This window comes from Equus quagga, chromosome 5 (genome assembly GCF_021613505.1).
Source record: "Equus quagga isolate Etosha38 chromosome 5, UCLA_HA_Equagga_1.0, whole genome shotgun sequence".
Taxonomy (NCBI): domain Eukaryota; kingdom Metazoa; phylum Chordata; class Mammalia; order Perissodactyla; family Equidae; genus Equus; species Equus quagga.
Window position 1 is genome coordinate 23,407,675 of NC_060271.1, and position 23,319 is coordinate 23,430,993.

Sequence of the window (23,319 nt, forward strand, 5' to 3'; positions counted from 1 at the left end):
GCACCCATGTGTTCATTGCAACATTATTCACAATAGCCAAGACTTGGAAACAACTCAAGTGCCCATCGACAGATGAATAGATAAAGAAGATGTGGTATTTATATGCGATGGAATACCACTCAAGCCATAAAAAAGATGATATCTTACCAATTGCCACAACTTGGATGGACCTTAAGGGCATTACGCTAAGTGGAATAAGTCATACAGAGAAAGACAAATATCATATGATTTCACTCATATGTGGAAGATAAACAAACACATAGGGAGAACAGATTGGTGGTTACAGGGGATGGGATGGTGAAAGGGGTAAAGAAGCATATGTGTGTGTTAATGGGTAGCAACTAGACTTGGTAGCAAACACCATGTAGTCTATACAGAAGGGGAAATATAGTGAGGTACACCTGAAATGTATACAGTGTTATAAATCACTACCGCCTCAATAAAAAAAAAAAAAATAGAGTATCTGAGGTTAACAGACCTATTAGGCTACTGACTCTGATTGCTCCCTAACGGGCAGAAGGACAACTCAAAACTCTGAGAAATTCAGAATTGTTCAACTTGCCACATGCTCAGCCCAAGGGAACAGCCAATTCAGGAGTCCAGAGAATGCGCTCTTGCTGAGACCCCAGCACTGACATCTTTCATAAAACCCACAAGACTGTTTGGGAGTTAGCTGAGCAGAGCCAAGAGAACACCTGCTATGTACCGGGCATTGTGCTGTGCGCCCTGCATGTGCTACCCCGATTATTCGTCACTTCCAGGACGAAACGCCACCTGTGCTGGAGATGCTGTCATCCACATCTCGTAGTTGGGGAAACTCAAACTCAGGCCATGCTGAGCAACCTTGGCCCAGACGCTTCCGCTGGTGGATGGGCTTTTGACCCCTCTGTCTCCCTCCAAAGTCCGTGTTTGCCTATCGCCCTGCTCCTTCTGCTCCAGCATGGTGTTCATATCCTTCGTATGATTCCACCTGGTTCACTCCGGTGAAATATTTGTTTGTGTGTGCATCTGTCACACCAAATCTGGATTCAAACTCCAACACGGGGCCTCTCTATTTCTGTGACAATGTCTTCATTTTCTCGCAATGGCCAAAAGAGCCCCAAGCAGTCAGCACAGCTGGGAAACCCAGGAGGTTCATCTCAGTTGTTTACTCATCCTTAGAATTCCAGCCAAATGTTTACTCCTTTGGAGGGCTATATTTACATGCTAGAAGAATAGAGTACAAAGCATAGTTCTTAATCGAGTTCATTTCCACCTGTTGCTGTGTCCGACCCACTCTCCTGCCAACCCCGTGTTCCAGCCAGGAGGGAAAGGACTACGTTCCACCCAGCCTGTTCCCAAGCTATGTAGCCTGAGAAGAGTTTTCTCATTTGCACACGTGTTTGTGTGTCGGGAGTATAGGATACAGGCACACGTACCCGGGAGTCCCCAAGCATGCTCAAAACCCCTCATGGCAAGGATTGCGACCCCTGGGATGCCTTCCCAACCCCCGAGGCATGGTTGCCCACTCTTCCTCTGCACCCCCACTCCGGATTCTCACTGTTGATGTGTCTGTCTCCTCCACTAACCTTGGAGATCTTTCTCAGTGCTTAGGATCTGTTTCTTTGAGCAAATAGATAAATGGATGCATCTCAGTTGCCTAGACATTTACAAGCTGCCTTCCCGGTTCCACTACCTCTCCTCTTCCCCCAACCCCCACCCACAGAATCCCAAATGCACCGGACTCACCAGCTTCTATCAACAGAGAGGCAAGAATATGAAAACAGCTAAAATGCTTTAGCATTAAGAGCTTGGATCCAACCATCATTTATCAAAAACGTGTCAGTAATTATCTAGAGAAGTATTTCTCAGACTTTTGTGTGCCCGCAGATCTCTCGGGGATCTTGTTAGCGTGCAGATTCTGATTCAGAAGGCCTGCGGTGCAGGCAGAGACTCTGCATTTCTAACAAGCTCCCAGGCGATGCCCATGCTGCTGGTCTGTGGACTTTGAATGGCAAATGGGTCCAGCACTCCTGATGTACCCGAGTTCCTATCCTGGCACGTCCACAGCGTGTGTCCTATTGGGCACACTCACTTATGGGCGGGCATGCATTTACACATCTGTCCACCCAAACACAACTGTCATCTGGACAGGTTCCAGAGTTGCTTTGGATGTTAAGATCCTACCATTCCATAAGCTTTCTCACCACCTGACCCCTCTCACCACCTGGCTGCTCTTACGACCCGCGCTCTTTCTGTAGTGTGAGAAGCAGCTGGTGTAGCAGTTTATTGCACAGCCTCTGCCGTCAGATAGCCTCAGTTCAGATCCCAGCTCTACCACCTACTAGCTGGATGACCGTGGACAAGTGACTTTATCTCTGTGCATCTCAGTTTCCTCAGGTGTCCAATGGAGACGAGCCTAATCCTACCCACACTGTAGGACTCTCGGAGGAGTAAATGAGTTTTCATATCTTCCCTTCCAATTGATAGGTGTCGAGTACAGAGCATCTAAATGCATAGGACGGTGACACACAAACTTAGTGCTCAAAACGTTAATGCACATTCTATTCAGTGCTCGGAACTCCTGCCCCTGTCTAACTCCCCCAGCTCCTCCTTCTCCCTGTCTCCTACTTAATGCCTCTCCTCCCCAGGCCTCCCTCCTGCCCCTTCTCTGACTCTCATCCTGCCCTCCTCCAGTGCTCTACACCTCTGGCTTCCAATAGCACCTCTTTGCTGGCAGTTCCCAGATCTCCCTCTGTGGTCCAGCCGTAATCCTGAACTCCAACTCTATATCCCAGTTGTCCACTAGCTATCACTGCTTGGGTGCTGAAAACACAGGGCATTCAAAGCTCAGTCCATCACCCTTCCACCACCTGCTCCTCTTCCTCCATATGTCCTACCCAAGGTCACGAAAGACATCACCGTCCTTCAGGTCAAGACACTCCCAGTCATCCTTTCATTTCTCCTTTGCATCCATTGCCTCTGTCTCTGTCTACCTTCCCTCCCTGAGGTCTCATGTCACTTCCTGCTCTTGCCCCCTCTGCCAGCCCCCATCCTCTTGCCCAGCACCTGGCCACCATCATTCTCGTTGTTCTCTGTGCCCCCTCTCCCTCCACTTCATCCTCACAGCCACCAGCATATTGCTAGATCTGATATCTGATCCACTCTGGGTAGGATGGCTTCTCATTGCCTCCAGAAAAATATCTGGTTTAGCCCAGCCTACCTTTCCAGCCTCTGTTCCAGATTTTTCTTGGTGAGTGTGTGCAGCCATACCGTGCAGCCTGCTGAGCCGTGGAATCCATAGCACCTCTGTCCCCTTACACACACTGTCCCCTGTCTGGAACGCCCTTTCCCCTCCTACCTGGTTAATTCTTATGCATCCTTTTAAGACCCAAATTGAAAGTGCACTCCTCAGTGAGGCCATCCTACACTCCCCTCTTCCTGCTGTGAACTACTTCCATTCTGCCCCCGGCGCACTGTGATCCACATTCTTCTAGCGTTCATCTCTCTGTGCTGTAGCTCTTTGTTTAATGTCTTGAATATCGCCTTGCACCAACCTAGCCCTGGATCCTAGCCCATAGGAAGCACTCAACAAATACACAAATACTTGTTGAATGAATGAATAAGTAAATGAAAGAATGACTATAAGCATTCCCCTGGAACTAGCCATAAATCTCCCTTTCAAATTGTGACAATTGTAAAGTGGTGTCCTTCTCCCTGACCAGACCTGTGGGCAGTGGCGTGTTCCGGTTCGTTCAGGTTGGCCCGTGCGAGTTCATCAACGCATGCTGTACTTCTGCACACCAAGACGTTTACAAATTGGAAATGTTTGTGCAGGGCCCGTCTTGCAGCTGGGCTGCTTCAGCCGTCTCACCATCCTCACCCCATTCCTCTGGTCTCTTGGCAGGTGTGTTCTTCACTTTCCACACTTTCCACCTGGAGAGTGGCCATGACTACCTCCTCATCACCGAGAACGGCAGCTTCACCCAGCCCCTGAGGCAGCTGACGGGCTCGAGGTTGCCGGCCCCCATCAGCGCTGGCCTCTATGGCAACTTCACTGCCCAGGTCCGCTTCATTTCCGATTTCTCCATGTCCTATGAAGGATTCAACATCACCTTCTCAGGTAAAGCGTGTGAGAGTCCCTCGAGGGCAGAGACCACAAAGCATTCTGTCTTGCCCTCTGCTACCGGCCTCTGGGCTTCCTAGCAGATGGATATTGACCCACTCTCCAGTCCCTGGGAGAATGACCTCCCTGCTACAGCAAAAGATAGTTGGGTTAGACACAAGGATGAACTTCCCTATAATGGGCTTGGAAGGAGTTAGCAGGTTTGTTGGGAAATCTCCTTCTCTGAAGGCATTTAGGATTTGCTGTGAGTATGACCTACCCAACTGGTTGAACTAGAGGACCCCACAGAAGTCCCTTCCTGCCCTAGTTATTCCAGATTCTTCTCTGATTCCTCTTCTGCTATTTCACAACTCTAGCAATTTAAAAAAAGATGAAGAGGGTTTGCAATTAACATACTGGAGTGTTTCAGTCTTATTTGGGGGCTTCATCAATGCTAGTTTAGCAGTAATAGAGATTTATCTCTGTGCTTAGGGATCCTGATAAGAAAGCTCTTTTATTTGGTATTCGCAGAGAAAAGAGGACCCTTCACTCCTCTAGTGCCTAGCCCCACCCCCACCACTCCTCCTATTCCTATGCCCCAGGGTCCCCCTCTTCTCAACCAGAGCAGAGATAGCAGATGGGTTCCCCAAGAATGGGCAAAAGATATCTGACCTCTAGCAACAGGGACATGGCCCAGCTCAGCCCCATCCTGTCCCCCCAGCAGAGGCCACTTGCCATGTGCCTGGGCTGGCCTGGCCAATGAGACATATCCAGCCAGTGTGCCTTATCCCATCAGAGAGAGACCCTCCCTCTCCTCACCACACAGCCCGGGGGGGACTGTGTCCCAGAAGGGAGAGTCCCCTGGAGATGAGGGATAGTCATTTCTGTGGTATCACTGGAGGTACCAGGCAGGTCCCTGGCCCATAAATGCCACCCCATCATGCTTGCCATCTGTCTCAAGTGCTGGCATTACCGAGCCATTTGGATTCTCTTTCCCTGTGTAAGTTGCCCTCGGCTGGGTCATACATTCTGACCCTCTGGAACAGGCTGATTGAATTGATCTGGTTCAGCGCCTAAGGAGAGAGAGGCAGGAGAGTCTGTGAGCCCTGAGGCTTGGGGTTAATGTGGAGATGAAGGGACAGTGGAGGGAAGGGTCAAGTCATAAGAAACCTCATAAATACTCCGGGAAGCACGTCTCCAGAAACGCTGTGCCTCTCCCCTACTGCTCGCGGCGGGGAGCCATTCAGACCCCCAGGCACAGCATGGCCTGTTCCTCACCTCATTACCTCTGTTCCTCTTGGGCTCTCTCTTCTTTTCTCTTTGCCTTCAGTGGATCAGTGTGTGCATGTTCTGTTGTCTGTCTTTATCCCCGGCCTCTTTCTCCCTGATGTATCTGTCTGTGTGTTCCCATCTTCTGTCTCTGAGCCTGGCTCTCCTGCTGCCCTTCCAGAATATGACCTGGAGCCCTGCGAGGAGCCCGAGGTCCCAGCCTACAGCATCCGGAAGGGCTTACAGTTCGGCGTAGGTGACACCTTGACCTTCTCCTGCTTCCCCGGGTACCGTCTGGAGGGCACGGCCCGCATCACGTGCCTGGGGGGCAGACGGCGCCTGTGGAGTTCGCCTCTGCCAAGGTGTGTTGGTAGGTGGTCACGTGCTTTCATTTTGCTTCACTAACGGGGTGGGCCAAACTTAGTCAATGGTGTGAGGTTGTGGACCCCACGGGCCAAGAGGCCAACAGGCCTGGGTGGGAGGAGGAGGACTGCCTTAGCGCACACTTACCTGCAGCGGGACCTCGGGTGGGCGGCCTAACCTCCTTCTGCTCCAGCCTCCTTATCTGTGCAATAGGGATGGCAATACCTGCTTCGTGGGCTGTTCTAGAGCCTGAACTGACCTTTGCAAAGTGGATCCACAGTAGGCACTCAAATGACATTGACTTCCATACCCTTACCTCCCACTCCCAACACATATTCCCATGGCTTAAGGACACCTTTTGCAGAGAAATCGAGAGGGGCACTGGGTGGACCTATAGGAAGGAGGTATGACCTTTGCCCATGGAGAATCCCAATGTGGTAGATGAGACGGATGATTTTACTCATCCAATGAGGGTACTAGCTTTTGAGAATCCAAAGAAAGACTTCATCCATTCAATTGGAATGAAAGGGAAGCAAGAGTTGGGTTCATTTACACAGCACCATTGATGTCAGACGTGCTTCTAGGTGCTGGGGATACAGAGGTGAACAAAACAGAGAAAGTCTCCCGACTCGTGGTCTCACATTCAGGTGGGGGGAGATAGGCTGTAAACAGAAAGATATGTAACGTGTCAGGCCGTGTTGAGGGTTACAGAGAAAAATCAAGTCAGCTTAGAAAGTGCTGGAGGTAGGGTTGCTCTTTTATAGAGAGTGGTCAGGAAAGGCTTCTCTGGTGAGGTGACATTTTAGCGGTTAATCACTCAGATATCTGGGAAAAGGGGAACAGAGTGCCAAGGCCCTGAGCCGTGAGGATGCTCGATGTTTGAGGAACGGCTCGGGGGCCGGGCTGGAGCAAGGCGCAGGGAGAACAGTAGATGACGGGATTGGAGGGGTTGCTGTGGGAGTTGGAAGCAGGGAGCAGCGATAATTGCTAGCTGTCCCTCATTTATAAGGTTCATGGCTCTGCTTGCTCACTACTTGCGACGCAGGCTGAATGGATCCCAGGCGGGATTCGTGGAGTCTGTACCATGCTCGCTGTTAGCCATGGAACTCGTGCTGACCGTGAAACAGCACATAGAGCCCCCATATACCAAACAGAGAGAAGCAGCAGTGCCCCGACTGGAACGGGGGCCCATGTTTGATGTCGGCCTTGCCTGAGTCAACTCCATGGAGCCCTGGCTCTCTGCAGAGGACGGTCATAAACAGGCTTGCTGGGATGGGGCTGCACGGTCACACAGGCCCAAGATCGGGTCCCTGCTCTGCCACTTACCAGCTGTTAGATCTTGGGGAGGCCACCAAACCCCCTCAGCCCCAGCTTCCTCCTTTGTAAAACCAAGATAATATCCAGTTCATGGGCTTTATTCCAGATTAGATGACATTATTTACATAAACCACGAGGTGCCGTATAATTATCATCATTTTGCCAATAACTCTTTTTGTTATTTATTGATAACCAATAACCTTTTACCATCTCAGGGAGGACACATTAAGACAAATAGATGCGGAATTCCATTTTTGACCAATTAAGTAATCCCAAATTTTATCCTTTTTCCTGTAACCATTGCCCAGAGCATCGCCCCCACCCTAACCCAGGTACATATTCAGACACACACATAACTTCCCCCATGTAGGATGAATTTCTTTCTGGCTGCTAGCAGGTCTTTTCTTCCCTCGGAAAATGTCCTCAGCCAAGTGATTCTCGGGAAAATTTTTCTTAAATGGGATTACCCAGAACCACAGATATACACACTCCTCAAGCTCTTGCCTCATTGATCTCATTACATAAACTCATTCTTTAACTTATTATTCCAATTACGGTTTGTTCATGACACCTCACAATATTTTCATTATTACATTTGTCTTTTGTTTCGTATGTTATTAATAACACACAGCAATTATAATCACCTCTAATTAGCACCAGCCCTGCAACAGAGCCTCGGGCTGGAGGTATCACGGGAATGCCCACCCGGGGGCTGCTCCCAGTTGCCACGTGCGCTGTACGTGTAAATTGGATGACTTAGCCTACACAGTGTTACCAGGAACATTCCCAGCTGAGGAGGAGATGAACAGCCCTAGGCTCTTAATTCATGGTGTGACGGGGTCACACAGCCCCTGACCCCAGAGGCCCCTGAATTTGATGTGGAAAAGACAGCCCTGACCCCAGAGGACCCAGTCTGCAGGAGGAGACGTGGTCCCACCCTTGGGAGCCCCCGTGTGATGGAGAAGACCTGCCCCTCTGCCTCCAGTGCCCCAGACTGATGGGTGACACAGCCCCTGCCCTTAGGAGACCTCTTCTGATGGGGATGACAGAAGTCACAGATGCCTGAATCAGCGGCAGCACCTTCCTGTGCAGATGACTGTTTGTTTCTCTGGAGCATTTATTTGTTTCCACTTATTCTTGTGTTTGGCTTTTCAGTGCATCTGCTCACCTCCCCTGTTCCTTTGGAAACGCTCCCAGAAACAAGCACCATGTCCCTCCACCCTCCTGTACCCTCCCTGGTGTCCAGGACAAAGGCCCTGGCAGGGGCGTGGGACCTGGTGATTGGCCAAGGCCTGGCCCCATCTGAAGCCGTCAGCCCCGTTTCCCTCCTCATAAGGGTGCTGGGCGTGTGGGAAAGAGGAGACGGTCATGCTGGGGCAGAGATGAGCATATGGCTCTTGTGCAGGAAACCAGGGGCAGGAAGGGGTCCAATAATGTGCCAAAGCCCATGTTTAAGGGAGGCCAAGTTTTGGGAACCAAGCAGAGGGCAAGAGGCATCAGGAACGGTGAGGCTGCTGTGAATGTCAGACAGCTTGGGAACGGGCTTCCTGCCAGTCCCAGAGAACAGGCAGCTAGAGCTCCAGATGGGAGCAGGCAAGCCGCATAGAGTGATGGAGAGAGAAAGGAGGAATAATATTTGGTGAGGGCCTACTATGTGCTACCCATGCCCCATACGTTCACCTATTTTATCATAAAATCTCGAACATTTATTCTTTATGGTCTTATGTGGACACTATTATCATCCAAATGAAGGCAGATGAAGAGACTGAGGTTCAGAGTCTGAAGCCATGTTCACCCCACTGCACCACATGCCCCTCCCTAGATGGAAGGAAATCGTGTGTGACCCCAGAGATAACGGAGGGCTGCTCCAGAGTGCTGCCCATGTGATGAGACTGACTTATAAATGTCTAAACGTGCACAGCCCTCAGCACCCACCCCCCCAAATTCCCACCCTCATCTGAGGACACCCAGAAAATATACACACTTTACAAAGCTATCTACCTAAATTAAAGGCAGCCCCCAGGATGCCTGTCCACCACTCTCTCTTTCAATTTATGCCCCAGCTCAGCGCGTTCATTATGCACATCTGGATGCTTTGCAAACAGGCTGAGTTTAGGGTACAGCCAAGCTGTATTTCTCCTCCAGGACAAACGGTGGCTCTCTTGCTCACTTTGGGCTGCTGTCAGAAAATACCACAGGGGCTGGCCCTGTGGCCGAGTGGTTAAGTTCGTGTGCTCCGCTTCGACAGCCCAGGGATTCATGGGTTCAGATCCTGGGCGCAGACGTGGCACCGCTCATCAGGCCACATTGAAGCAACGTTCCACATGCCACAACTAGAAGGACCCACAACTAGAATATACAACTATGTACTGGGGGATTCGGGGAGAAAAAGCACACACACACAAAAAGAAAATAATAATAAAATACCATAGACTGGTGACGTAAACAACAAACATGTATTTCTCATGGCTCTGGAGGCTGGAAATTCAAAGATCAAGGTGCCAGCAGATTCAGTGTCTGGTGAAGACCCTTTTGCTGCTTTGCAGGTGGCAGCCTTCTTGTATCCTCACCCGGCAGAGAGATTGCAGGCTCTAGTCAAGTCCTCTGCTTATAAGGGCACTAATCGCATCACAGGGGCTCTATTCTCATGACCTCATCTAAACCTAACTACCTCCCAAGGCTCCACCTGCAAACACCATCCCACATGGGATTAGCGCTTCAACATGTGAATTTGCACAAACATTCAGTCTGTAGTAATGGCTTATGTGAAGTTCTAGGAAACCAAAGCTGGTCCTGAACTGGAAAGAGCCCAGGGAGTAGAGCCCATTGAAGGTGTAGGGACTTGGTGGTAGGACATATAAAGTTTCTGTTGTCTTGGGGACAAGAGAACATTCAGCCCACGTGAGACTCAGCTCTGAGTGTTCTTGTATCACATGCTCCGTCTACATTGCCTCGGCCTAGCAGGCTTCAGGCTCTGGTAGTTAGGGTTGAATATATGGTTAAATCAATGGCCCATTGGTTGACCTCAGGGTCCTTCCAGCCAACAACTGTACCTAGAATAGAGACACTGAGGGATAGTTTGGAGAAAGCAGATTTGCCTGCATCAACTTCAAAGATTCAAGACATGCTCCGGACTCCCCATATGTCCAGGCAAATAATAGACCTGCCATCTGGACGTGTATTTACATCCTCCGAGAGCCGAATTATTTTTAGGACTGTACATCTTCTAAGGTCAGTGTCCTTCATACTCATTCACTCATTCATTTGGCAAATATTTATTTTGCAGACAATCTGGGCTAAGCCGTGGAAATTCATAGATTCATTAAGCATGACCCTAGCCCCTAAGGAACTCAAAGTTTGGGTGGGGGATGCAGGCAAGTAACAAGCAATCAGGGTGGGCTATGGTAGATGCTCTGATACAGGGAAGCCCAGGGAGAGGCTTCACAATTCTTAAAGACCCTGGGGAGCCAGCTGCAGGGTTCTGCAGTGCATGCCCTGCTACTGGGTTACTCCCCCTTTCACTTGCTCGTGGCCACCCTGCCCAGGCACTGAGTGGGTGCTGGGGATAGAGAAATACAATCAAGCCCTAAAGGATGCACAGTGCAGTGGAGGAGGTAGAAACGTCAACAAATAAGTCAAGTAAAATGCGATAACTGCTATAAATAAAGGTATGGGAACGATGGGGAAAGAATGACTAATTCTGGAGGAGGGGAAACAGATTTCGAGAGGAGGGTGTGAATTCCTTAGCTGTTGAATGAAACAGTTTCTCTGGGTCTACACTAAAACTTCCTCCAGAGCCTCAGAGGCCCTAAATTCCAGGACCAAGAAGGTTGAGTTCTCAGTCTCCTCCTCTTCATGAATTGGGAGGCTTGACCTGAATTGCTAAGTACTGGGCTCTTTATCTTTAAAACAGAGATGATAATTGTGCCGAGCTTATGGTTTTGGTTGTTTTGACTAATGACCGAAATAATCCTCGTAAGCTCGGAAGATGCTAGCAATTATTATTCGATCTTTTCCCCTCTTAGTTTCTATCCTCTGATACTGAAAGGCTTCATCTCTCCTCACTCGGCTGCCTGCATCCTCCCCTGACATCCTCCTCGGTCATTTCTGTTGCTATGATACTATATGAACAGGTGTGGGGAATGGCTGCGCCATAACTCTGTGACAGTAAAGGGTACCTGGCGGGTTAGTTTCTATTTCTGCAGGAGGGAGACAGAGAAACAGAATGAGAGAGATAAAGAAACCAGGCAGAACTACAGGTGGGCAGGTGTTAAAAAAATAAAACTTGGATAAGCAGTCCTGTAGACAGGCAGACAAAAGGACAGATAAACAGGCCGTCTGGCAGGTAGAGAGGAAAATAACTTGCCACCTTTGTAAAGTTCTCCGGCGCTGTGAGCTGTTTTTTGGATGTAGCTGATGGGGGTTAATCTGTGATTATTGTGATTTTCTTTCCAGCTGAGTGCGGGAATTCAGTCACGGGCACTCAGGGCACGTTGTTATCCCCCAACTTTCCTGTGAACTACAGTAACAACCACGAATGCATCTACTCCATCCAGACCCAGCCGGGGAAGGGCATTCAGCTGAAAGCCAGGGCGTTTGAACTCTCTGAAGGAGATGTCCTCAAGGTAAAACCAATCGATGTCGTGATGTATGTATGTTATAGTCTGCAGAAGTGTGGTCAGCACTCACTCATTTATCTCTGTGTGAATGACCCCCACCTTCTTCCCTCCGTAGTCCTGGGATATTGTCCTTACTCGTCTCAGAGAAAGTGAGAACCTGAAAGAGAAGGGTATGTAAGCGTCTAAGAAGGTGGCTTTAGAGTCTGCTCTCAAATATATATGCAAGTGAATGTGGGTTGACTGAATAATAAATAACAGTAAATTCAGTTGGAGCGATCAATGGATCAGGTTTTCCATTGTGAACTCTGACCATCCACTTGGTTAGTGAAGAGCTCATAGACTGTGTGCACGTGTGTGCATTTGTATAGATATGTGTGGATACAGATACTTTTATACCTATATTTCCACATTTGTGTGAATCTGTGTGTACGAATTTATGTGGTTTGGTGGCTCTGTGTCTGTGCATACTTGTCTCAGTGTATTTTGTATGTGTACACTTGTGTATGTTTTGAGCGTATGTTTCGTAGATTAGTGGGCTCTTTCACTAGCTTCAGTGCGCCATGGTGATGGCTTATGTGTGGCAGTGGAGTAAAGATGTATGTAAGAGAAAGACGCGATAGGACTTGGGTTATAGAAAGAGCTATAGAGAGGGACACTGAGTGTGTATAACTTGTATTTCTTTGTGTGTGTGATTAAGTGTGTATCTCCGATAACATGTGGTGCATGCGTATGCATTCAGTCAAAGAATTGACTCTGGAGAATTTATCAAAGAACTGCCTTATTAAAATGGATTATAAGACAAATCTCACACAGAATATGTCCATTTCCTTCCTAGGCCAAGAAAAGTCCTTACCATATTCTAATACAGTTTTATTCCCTGTAGCCAGAGAAGTCTTGACATCAGAAGAAGTTGAAACAATAGGTCAGTTTTCTGGAAAATCCAAAGAGAAACCATTAAGTAATCCCCATGCTTTAGGATTCTCTTAGGATATGATTGGTGTCCTGTGCTTTTTATGCACTGAGGGTACTCCTGACCTGCCCTCTGGGGCATGTGTTCTCTGGGGTGTGTATATGTGTGTGTGTGTGTGTGTGTTTGAAAGGCATTTCTCATTCTTACCTAATTGTCCTTGAACCTAAGAGGATGTACCTATGAGATGACCAGCTGGGACTGGATGTGCCTGAAATGGAACAGAATATGGCAGTGTGCCCCGTGGGGACCGAGACTCCATCATTGGCTTCTTAAGCTCTACTTTTCAACCCCTGAACTCCCCAGACACAGGAAAAGCAGTGTGTTTCTCTAGAATGGAGCAGTAGACAATGGCTTTACCCTCTCCAAAAGCCGTGATTTCAGCCAGCTCCCTTCACCTCTCCTCTCTCCACCGATTTTTTTCCTCATCAACAGCAGAGCCTCAGAGGATGCACCCGGGGACAGCAGGGCCAGAGCGACGTCCTCTCCTTAGTGCTTGTTGGGTAAAGCCTGCTGTTAATCCTGCAGAAGGCATTTTTGAGGCATAACTTACAATTTTCAGGTTTTGAAGGGAGTATGAGCAGCGGTTCTGTGCATGTGGCCTGGTAGAACCAGCAGATGACCTCCTCGGTGGCTGGAGGCCACGTGGAGTAGGCTGGTGCCCGAGCTTCCTCACCAGGTGGTAGAGATCAGAGCAGCACCTGAGGCCTAGTCGGCAGTGTGCACCCTCACTGCACCATCAGGGTTCTGCCTCAGGATGGGGTGAGCAGCTGAACAGGCAGACGAGAGACTTTCCGAAGCACACAGGGTAAGAAGGGAGGGCCGTGGTCAGAGGTCATGGAGGGCTCGTGTGGGATGCAGGGCCCCGGGAGTCCTGAAGGGAAGTAGGGAGAGGGCATGAATTCTTGTGTTTCTTAGCGGGACGGGGGTAGGGGGCCTTTCCAGGCATCAGACTGTGTCTCTGCAGCCCCCTGCCCAGCTGGCCTGCCACCAGCCTTCTCATATTGGGCTTGACCTTCTTGACAAAGAGCCTCTTCCTCCTGTCCAGGCCTCTGTATTCCTCCCCAGAAGGTTGGGCTGTGGCTCTGACCTGGCTGAAAGGCCATTCAGGGGACCCCATGACCACCAGAACTTCTGTAAAATGGGGGACACCATTTAGCCCCTTCCTGTCCTCACTCTTCTCCTCAGGACCTTACTCCCCTGAGGGGTAAACTGGGGCACGAATAGATACAGAACTAAAAGGAACTCACAGTTAGAGTTTCCCAAATAGGATTCAGAACCGCCTTGCGGCCACTGTCAGCTGCAGCGGCCCTGCTGTTTAAACCTGTCATTCTGGTCTACCACCACACGAAAGTGTGCAGGAGGAGCCCAGGGCACCCAAGTCACCTCCACAAACTTCTTGCCCTTGTCCTGGTGTAACTGGCCCATCTGCCAGAAGCTGGCGTATTCCTAATCCCGAGGACTTGCCTGTCCCTCCGAAGAAGCCCCCATGCACACCTGAGATCCTGACAAGGAGACCTGTCCCCTCCTCCACACCTTATTCATCTCCCAAGATGCACTATTTCATGCATCTGACCAAGCCCTGGGGCTTCCATACCGTCTTGTCTTTCTAACCCGTGAAATGACTAACTTGCGTTTGTGACCCTTAATCTGTTCCTTACTTTAATAACTGCAAATTTCTTAAACCTCCTCCCCTCACATACTCCAGCTTATCTCCCAAAACCACCTGGTTTCTTTTCTTTTGGCCCCTGACATCAGCATGACAGGATGGGCCTGTAAGTGCAGTGGTTTGGAAAGACAACACCCAGTTCAGGATGGCAAGTGAAGCATGTGTGTATAGCTGCATCCTCGACAGGCTCCCCCTGAAATGACTAAAGGGACACAAAAACAGGGGGTTGTGGTCTCAGCACTGGAAATTAGGCAAGGGTGCCTTTCACATACACACTAAAGGAATTTCTGCCAAATGGAATTCCCAAAAAAAAGGTTCAGACTGAGAAAGGGCCCAATCAAACTATAGTTCACACAAGTGAAGTGAAATCCTGCCTGTGGGTTGAGGGCCAGAGACCTCAAGGCAAAATGCATCTAAGACCACTCAGCTCAGAGCAGCAGAGCCTGGAGCCAAGGACACACACGGGACCATTGGCAGGAGCCAGATCTCAGGCCTACCAGCTCCTCTGGAAGTGCACGAAGTCTCAGAGACCACACAGAGCCACAGTGTCCTCTCAACATGACGTTCTGGCTTTTATTTGGCTTTTGTTGGCAAGCCAGGTAAAGCAGGCCAATGCCACGGTTCGTGCCTAACAAGAGTGGGCAGGCTCTTTAGAGAAAAGGCTGCCATGATCCCTCTCTCTCTCTCTCACGCACACACACACACACACACTCACTCTAGCACCAAGAGCAGGAGAAGATCCTGCTATGGCCTCTTCCAGCGTAGCTCTTCCGCTCCCCCTAACAGAATACTAGGTATCTGCATTCTCCATGCTTATGCCTCCTCTGTCATGGTGTGCTAACAGGAAAATTAACTGGATATGCGTAAATATTCAGTAGATCAGAAGAAGGAGACCCGTGTGAGGAGCCAGAGCTAATTGCCCCTCTGTAAGCAACAAAGAAAAGAAAAGAACTTAAAACCTCCTCATTTGTATTCTTAACAGGATTTGAGAGAATATTATATTTATGGCACAAAAATAGGCAATAATGAAAACAGAGCAATCTGAGATGAGGAAAGATTGAAGAGAGATGAAAAACATGATCACCCAATTAAAAAATGCAATGGGGGCAATGAATGGAAGGTGGTAAACTACAGAAAAATGAAATCAGTTTATTATAAGATAAATGTGAGAACTTCTCACATAGCTCATAAGGAATGAAAAAGGAGGTTCCTTTATATTAATAAAATGTAAAATCAATCCACGGTAAACTTTATGTGCCAAATAACGTAGCATGAATAAATTAAATAAAAACTGCTAGAAATGTAAAAAATTTCAATAAAGTTTCAGTCATCATGGAAGATTTTAATATACCTCTGTTAGTCTCTGACATATTGTCTAGGTCGAAAATAAATAATAATTTAGGTAGCTTGAATAACATAGCAGAATGAATCCAAAGAAAGTAGGAGAAAGATACTTTTAAAGATAAAGGCAAAAATGGCTGAAAAAAGAAAATAATGGCAATTATCAACAAAACTAAATGGTTCTTTGAAAAGTAAGTAATAAAATAGACAAACACGGCAGGACTGATCAAGGAATGAAGAAGTCACAAATATATAAATTTAGGAATGAACAAAGGAATATAGTCTTCTGTAGATAAGGCAGAGATTATGAAAATAATAAGAAAATATTTAGGCACAATTGTCAGCCAAAAAATCTGAAAGCTTAGATGAAATGGAAATTTTCATAGATAAAAAGTACAAATAGAAAGAAACAATAAAAAGCTGAATAAACCAATAACCATTAAAAAAATTAGAATTCCTCCATATCCTCTCTGAAAGGCCCCAGGCCCTAGACTGTTTTACAAGTAAACTCAGAAAACTTCGAAGAACGGTTAATCCGTGCAATAAGCAAACTGTCTCAGAAAAGAGAAATATTAAGGTCCATCTCCCAACTCATTTCGCTTAAATGAGGTGAGTGGAAACATTGACGTCAAAGAGGAGAAGGATAGTGTTAGAACAGAAATGATAGGCCGCTCTCTCTTGTGATCGTAGATCTGAAAATCCATAATACAAGATCACATTGAATCTAGCTGTGTACTAAAACAAAAATGGCCAAGTGAGATTGATTCCAGGAATGTGAGGATGTGTCAACATTAGAAAAGCTTCTAATGTTATTTATTGGGTAAACCGTATGGAACTGCCATTTTTGTAGGTCAAAAGCTGGTCAAATATTGGCTATTTCACAGAGTTCAACGTAATATCCTATAAATAGATTAGAAGAGAAAAATAGATGATCTGGCTAATAGACTCCAAAACATCGTGTGATGAAATTCAGCGCTCATTCGTGATCCTTAACAATATCTCATAAAACTGTGAATAGAACTTTCTTAATCTGATGTTCCTACCAATAGCTATAGCAAACATCAGCCTTAGTGACAACTTCCTAGGGATTCCCAGTAGTCAGGAACAAGACAGTAGCTCTACCGTCACCAATAGTAGTCAACATACTGCAGATTCCAGCCATTACAATTATATGAAAAAAAAGAAACTATAAAAATTAGGAAAGAGAGGCCGGCTCCGTGGCCGGGTGGTTAAGTTCGTGCGCTCCGCTGCGTTGGCCCAGGGTTCGGATCCTGGACGCGGACATGGCACAGCTCATCAGGCCACGTTGAGGTGGCGTCCCACATCCCACAACTAGAAGGACCAGCAACTAAGATATACAACTGTGTACAGGGGGAGTTTGGGGAGATAAAGCAGGGAGAAAAAAAAAAAAAGATTGGCAACAGTTGTTAGCCCAGGTGCCAATCTTTAAAAAAATAAATAAATAAAAATAAAAATTAGGAAAGAATATATAAAATTGTCTCTTCTGTTTAGAAAATACAAAAGAATCAACTGATAAACTATCAGAACCAATAAGACAATTCAACAAAGCTGCTGGTGTTTCTCCAACCGATTAAAACATAATCAGGAAAAAAAATCTCATTCGAATAGAAACAAAAACTATAAGACACCTAGGAAGAAGCCTAAAAGAAAGGTGCATAATCTTTCCTTAGAAAATTATAAATCTGTATTTTGAAGGACATAAAACTAAAATAAATGCAGGGAGGTTGCATGTTCATAGATGAACAAACGACGTGAACAACAGTTCACAGAAGAGGAAAGTAGAATTGTCGAGAATCATATGAAAAGATGCTCCACCTCAGCGATTGTCGGGGACATACAAATTAAAACAAGATACCATTTCACATGTATCAAATTGGGAAAAAATTAGAATACCTGAAAATGCCAAGTATTGGCAAAGACATAAAGCAATGAAACTGTCATATGTTGTTAGTGAGAGATTAAATTGGTATCACTCTTGGGAGAGCAATCTCTCAATATCTGACAAAGATGAAGATGTGCCTTCCCTGCCACCCGCTTCTCCCCACTAGATGTATGCCCTAGAGACCCTCATGTGTGCAGACACTCAGAGCTGTGCATAGGGATGCTCAGATCGTCCGTAACTGTGTAAAACGCTATCCGTTTAGCATCTTCATTTTGAAGCCAGCCATCTTGCTGGGCTGTATTATTATATGTAATGGTATATATGTATCAAAATATCAAGCTGTATGTCTTAAATATATACAGTTTTTATCTGTCAATTATACCTGAATAAAGCTGAAAAAATAAAAACATCTACTAGAGAAGATGATTAGATGCAGTGGATGTGCAGATTCTCTTGGATTTCTCAGAGAGATACTCCCATCACTCGTACGTGATAATGAACTGGACCGTCAAAGCAATTTTCTTATAGACAAGCAATTCTGTTAGGAAATAAATGTATACAAAGGCCCAATTCCCAAAAGCAATCAAAAATATAAAAATACCCAGTAAACAATACAGAATTTTATTGAGACGCAAAAGACAGCTTGATTAAATGAAACCAGACACTATGTATATGGATAGGAAGATATAATATCATATAGATGTATTTTTTCCTCTAATCAATCTATACATTTATTGCTAATCAGTCAGAATTACATGAGTGTTTTGGGTTCATTTGGGTTCTTTGGAAGATTTTTTTTTTTTTTTTGAGGAAGATTGCCCCTGAGCTAACATCTGTCGCCAGTCTTCCTCTTTTTTTCTTTTTCCCAAAAGCCCCAGTATATAGTTGTACATCCTAGTTGTGGGTCATTCTAGTTCTTCCATGTGGGACGCCACCTCAGCATGGCCTGATGAGCGGTGCATAGGTCCACGCCCAGGATCCAAACCAGTGACCCCCGGGCCACTGAAGCAGAGCATGCAAACTTAACCACTGGGCCAGGGGGCCAGCCCCAAGGGGTTGTCATTTTTAATTAGAGAAAATTCTTTTTGAGTTTATGTAGAAGAACACATATGGGAGAATAATTTTTTTCAGGTTAAAAGGAGACAAATGAGGAGGACTTGCCCTACTATTTAAATATACTATCAAGCTATAGTAATTAAAGAAGTACGGATCATGCACAGGAATAGACAAATAGATGAATGCAATAGAATAGAAAGTTGACAAACAAAACCAAATATATGTAACTATATATGTGAGAAAGATGGATTTAAAATTGGGAGTAGATGGAATATTTATAAGCAGAGTTTGGTTAGATGGCTAATCAACCGGGGAGAAAAGGCAGTATTTTATCTTATTATCATACGCCAAAATAAATTTCAAGTAGATTTAAGGACAAAAGTACTAGAAGAAAGCATTGGTTTATGTATTTATCATACATTTATTGGATGCCTCTTGTGTGGACAATGATGTGTGAATAATCAGACTGTGTGTAGAGTTAATTTCATGATGGAAATTCCTGCAGCTATTTAAATGCTGTTGGGGAAAAAAATACTTAATCATTTAAAAAATATACACATTTTTAGTAAAAGAACAGATTACCATATAGTATCTATAGTTTGATCTAGGTTTTATTAAAACAATAAAGAAATATATAAGGAAAGATATGCATAGAACAGTCTAGAAAGTGGCCAAAATGTTATGAGTGCTGAAAACTGCTTTTATTTTCTTTGTGCTTTTCTGTTTTATAAGTTTTCTGCAATGAATATTTTATCATAATGAACATTTTTGTTCTTAATGAAGTAGGATGAGTTATGCTTTGAAATTAAGGGAAAAAGTCCTGTTCCCATTATATTTTTATTAATTAACAATAATTTCTTAACACCATCATTTATCCAGCGAGTGTTCAAATTTCCAATTATCTCATAAATGTCGTAATATTTTTTAAATTTGCAGTTTATTTGAATCAGGATTCAAATAATGTCCACACATTGGATTCATTGCCTCCTGTCTTTTTTAATCTGTAGATTTCTGCCTCCATTTCTTTTTCCCCTGACTTGTACTTTATTTCTTGAAGAATCAGGTCATTTGTCCAGTGGAATTTTTCACATTCTGGATTTTGCTGACCACGTTCCAAGAGTATCATTTCATACGTTCCTCCATCCTCTGTATTTTCTGTAATTTAGAAATTGGATCCAGTGGCTTGATCTGACTCAGGTTTTGTTTTTTTTTTTCAGCAAAATGACTCCATAGGTAGTGATGTGTCTTCCATCAGAAAGTGCATGATGTCTGCTTGTCTCTCTTATTGTCATGTTAGCAAGTGGTAATGATTAATGCCTTGATCAATTAATTCAAATATATATTGTAATGGGTAAAAGATTTTTAGAACAATTTGGATGAATCAATGGGCTGAACTCTTTGAACTGATATCTCTTTTTCTGTCGGAACTCTGGAATTCTCTCAGTCTATCAGTGACATAAAGCAATTGCACATGGGATCTGGAAACAGACTTGAGGCTCCCAGGGGCCTCAACAAATCTCTGTAATATACAGCACTGTTAGCTTGAAGGATAGCTTCTTTGAGAAAGCTTTGCTTCATAAATAGTAGGATGGAAATATTGTTCCAATTTGCTGGCAGCTGGCACCACATCCTGTGCCGTGCGCAAATGTTCATCACCCACCCATAGATCCCGTCTTTGATATTTACCAAAGCACCAGGGGGTCCTTCACTCAGTCACAACTTCTGTTGTTATTTGTACAATTATCTAGAAAGGAGCAGCAACCTCGAAACCTGGGGAGCCAGTTCATTATTCTGACGATTGTTGTCTTTGCTGGTGCTCAGAAGTTCAGGGGACAGATGGGAGTTGGGCAAGCCAGATGCCTGCACAGTCCCACCCCTGGCAAGCCCAGCGGGCCCTTGCCGGAGCCTTCATTTTAGGAGGGAAGGGCAGAGGCTGAGCTTGGGGAAGGGAAAGGGACCGTGACACATGACGCACTGGTCATTTTAACTCCATCCTGCCTGGACCCCAGGGGCCGTGTCCAACAGGGAGGTAGAGACAGGCCACTGTCACAGTGGGGTGGGGTCAAGGAGGAGGAGAGTTTTCTCATCTCCTGGAAGGATGGAATTGAGTGTTTAGCGATGCAAAGATGTCGAATGCTTTCACTGCCTGCCTGTGTGTAGAAACAGATGGCTTGGGCAGTCACGCAGCCGCAACCTGGCCTCCCCAGGCTGCTGAGGGGTAAGCTGGCGCCATATGGGGTTTGAAGGAACAAGAGCAGATCGGCACTAGAAAGGTTAGAACAGCAACCGGTTCCTAGAAACTGATTCGCACTGAGACGGGCCGGGCGCAGAAGTGGCACCAAGTGGAGACGAGAGGAGCCGATCACTGCCGTCACTAGCTAGCTCCCCTCTGCCATCTTCCTTGCATCTGATGACTCACTGCCCCTCTAACAGTTTTAATGGGTGTTAAACTCTGGCAATGTGGGCTGAGGGGTGAGAGCTATTGTTCAAACCAAGGCCGTGCTGACGACACTGGGTTGGGGTCTCTCCTGTGTCCAGGTCTATGATGGCAACAACAACTCCGCCCGTTTGCTGGGGGTGTTCAGCCGCTCTGAGATGATGGGGGTGACCTTGAACAGCACATCCAGCAGTCTGTGGCTTGATTTCATCACTGATGCTCAGAACACCAGCAAGGGTTTTGAGCTGCAGTTTTCCAGTAAGTGTTTCTTGCGTCAAGTGGACGACACATCAGGCTTTCCTTGGTTCCACAAACAGGGAGGTTGAGCTCAGGACTTCACCCATCACTTCACAGGTCTGTTTTTCTCTAACTGGCTCATGCTTAGCTGGTTGTTTCCTCTAAGACATTGTGCCTGTAATGTGGATAAGCTGCCACTTGGCACACAGCTCTCTGGCTTAAACTAGTAGTAACCGAGTTGAGAGTCACTCTATATCTTTTACTCCCTAACACTTTAAAAATAATCAACTTTGAGCCTTTTGATTAAAGCAGCCAAAGATAGCCTTTCCTAATCATGGCGTTTATAAAACAGTGTTCAGCTACAGCCAGACGTAAAAAATGCAAACCCTCGTGTATAATTATGTTCTTTTTTTACTACTCCCTAAAGAGTTGAGTCTTATTCTTTCCGTCTTTTGTCATGATTTTAACTTTCTCCTTTACTCCCAGGATTTTGAAAACGGAAAGCACCCAGGTTGAGATGCAGTCCCAGAGTACTGGGGATTATGTCCCCATACTTTGTCTTCACAGACATTTTATTCATTGATTTTAGCTTCTGCTTGCCCAGGAGATACAAAGAAATGTACTTTTCATAGACTGTTTTAAAATCCAGTGAGTGTCCATAAACTGATGAATGGATAAACAAAATGTATTATGTCCGTCCATACAATGGAATATTATTTTGCCATGAAAAAGGATGGAGTTCTGATACATTCTACAAGACGGATGAACCTTGCAAACCTGCTAAGGGAAAAAGGCTCATCACAAAAGGCCACATATTGTATGACCCATCTATATGAACTGTGCAGAACAGGCAAATCCATAGAGAACAGAAAGAAAATTGGTGGTTGCCTAGGGCTGAAGGAGTTGGGTTAAAATGTTCATAGCACTTCTTTGTGGGGTGCTGAAAATGTCCTAAAATTGACTATGATGACCATTGCACAGCTCTGTGAAAATACTAAAAGACATTGAATTGTCCACTTTAGATGGGTGAGTGTTTAGTATGTGAATTATTTTCTCCAATAAAGCTGTTAATAGAAACAAATCCGATGAGCCTATTCAACACTCCTCTTGCCTGGGCTCCGGGCTGTCCAGGGGTCTGTGCCTGTTACAGCAGGCGGATCAGTGGAAGAGGATTAAATAGAGTCACATTCAAATGCCATTTCTATCATCAGAGATTGCGTGACTTTGGAACAGTTTATTTAACCTTCCCAAGTCAATGTGCTCAGTTGTAAAATGCAGATTATTATACCTCCCTTTAAGACTCCTGCGAATAGCAAGTGAGAGATAACCCTTGTCAAGCACCATACAGGCGAGCTCTGTATAAGCTCTGCAGAGGTGTCCTTCTCCAGCCTTTTGCAATAGAGTGTATTTAAGCAGAACATAATTGAGCTTTGAAACATACATTTGAAGTGACTTTTCCATATTACATTATCCCATCAGAATGTCTCAGTGAGCAAAATGGAAAGAGCAGCTCCCGCTAGCAGAATGCTATGGGGTCAAACAAAAGAAATAGAAAACTCAGACCCTATACCTGAAAACTATTAACAGCTGTCCTGGGAGAAGTAACAAATCATTTACATAGAGCAGCAGGGGAACAAATACTCCATAATACACCCTCCTCTGAGCACAGCAATATGGTGGCCCCGAGCACTGAGGCCAACCGAACCTAGAGGCATGTGCTGGGGCAGCTTCCTTGAGAAAACGGGCTTTGAGGGTGTATGGTTTCTGCTACGACATTGCTGATTCTGTCTCTTCTCTCTTTGCCAGGTTTTGAACTCATCAAATGTGAAGACCCAGGAACCCCCCAGTTTGGCTACAAGGTTCATGACGGAGGCCATTTTGCAGGGAGCTCTGTGTCCTTCAGCTGTGACCCTGGATACAGCCTTCGGGGCAGTGAGGAGCTGCTGTGTCTGAGCGGAGAGCGCAGGACCTGGGACCGGCCTCTCCCCACTTGCATCGGTAGGAGGCCTCTTGCTCTTCAAGTGACCCCTCGGGTGTCCCCTAGCCCCAAGCTCCCA

At 46.0% G+C, this 23,319-nt stretch overlaps 1 protein-coding gene across 1 annotated transcript in view; it reads left to right on the top strand.

The window, feature by feature from the left end:
• Nucleotides 1-23,319, top strand: part of CSMD2 (CUB and Sushi multiple domains 2) — a 585,891-nt gene that overhangs the window by 389,239 nt on the left and 173,333 nt on the right. Inside the window, exons 20-24 of the mRNA XM_046662326.1 lie at nt 3,887-4,102; nt 5,535-5,723; nt 11,489-11,658; nt 21,127-21,283; nt 23,069-23,260. Coding sequence (XP_046518282.1) covers nt 3,887-4,102; nt 5,535-5,723; nt 11,489-11,658; nt 21,127-21,283; nt 23,069-23,260 — 924 coding nt within the window. The remainder of the gene's footprint in view (nt 1-3,886; nt 4,103-5,534; nt 5,724-11,488; nt 11,659-21,126; nt 21,284-23,068; nt 23,261-23,319) is intronic.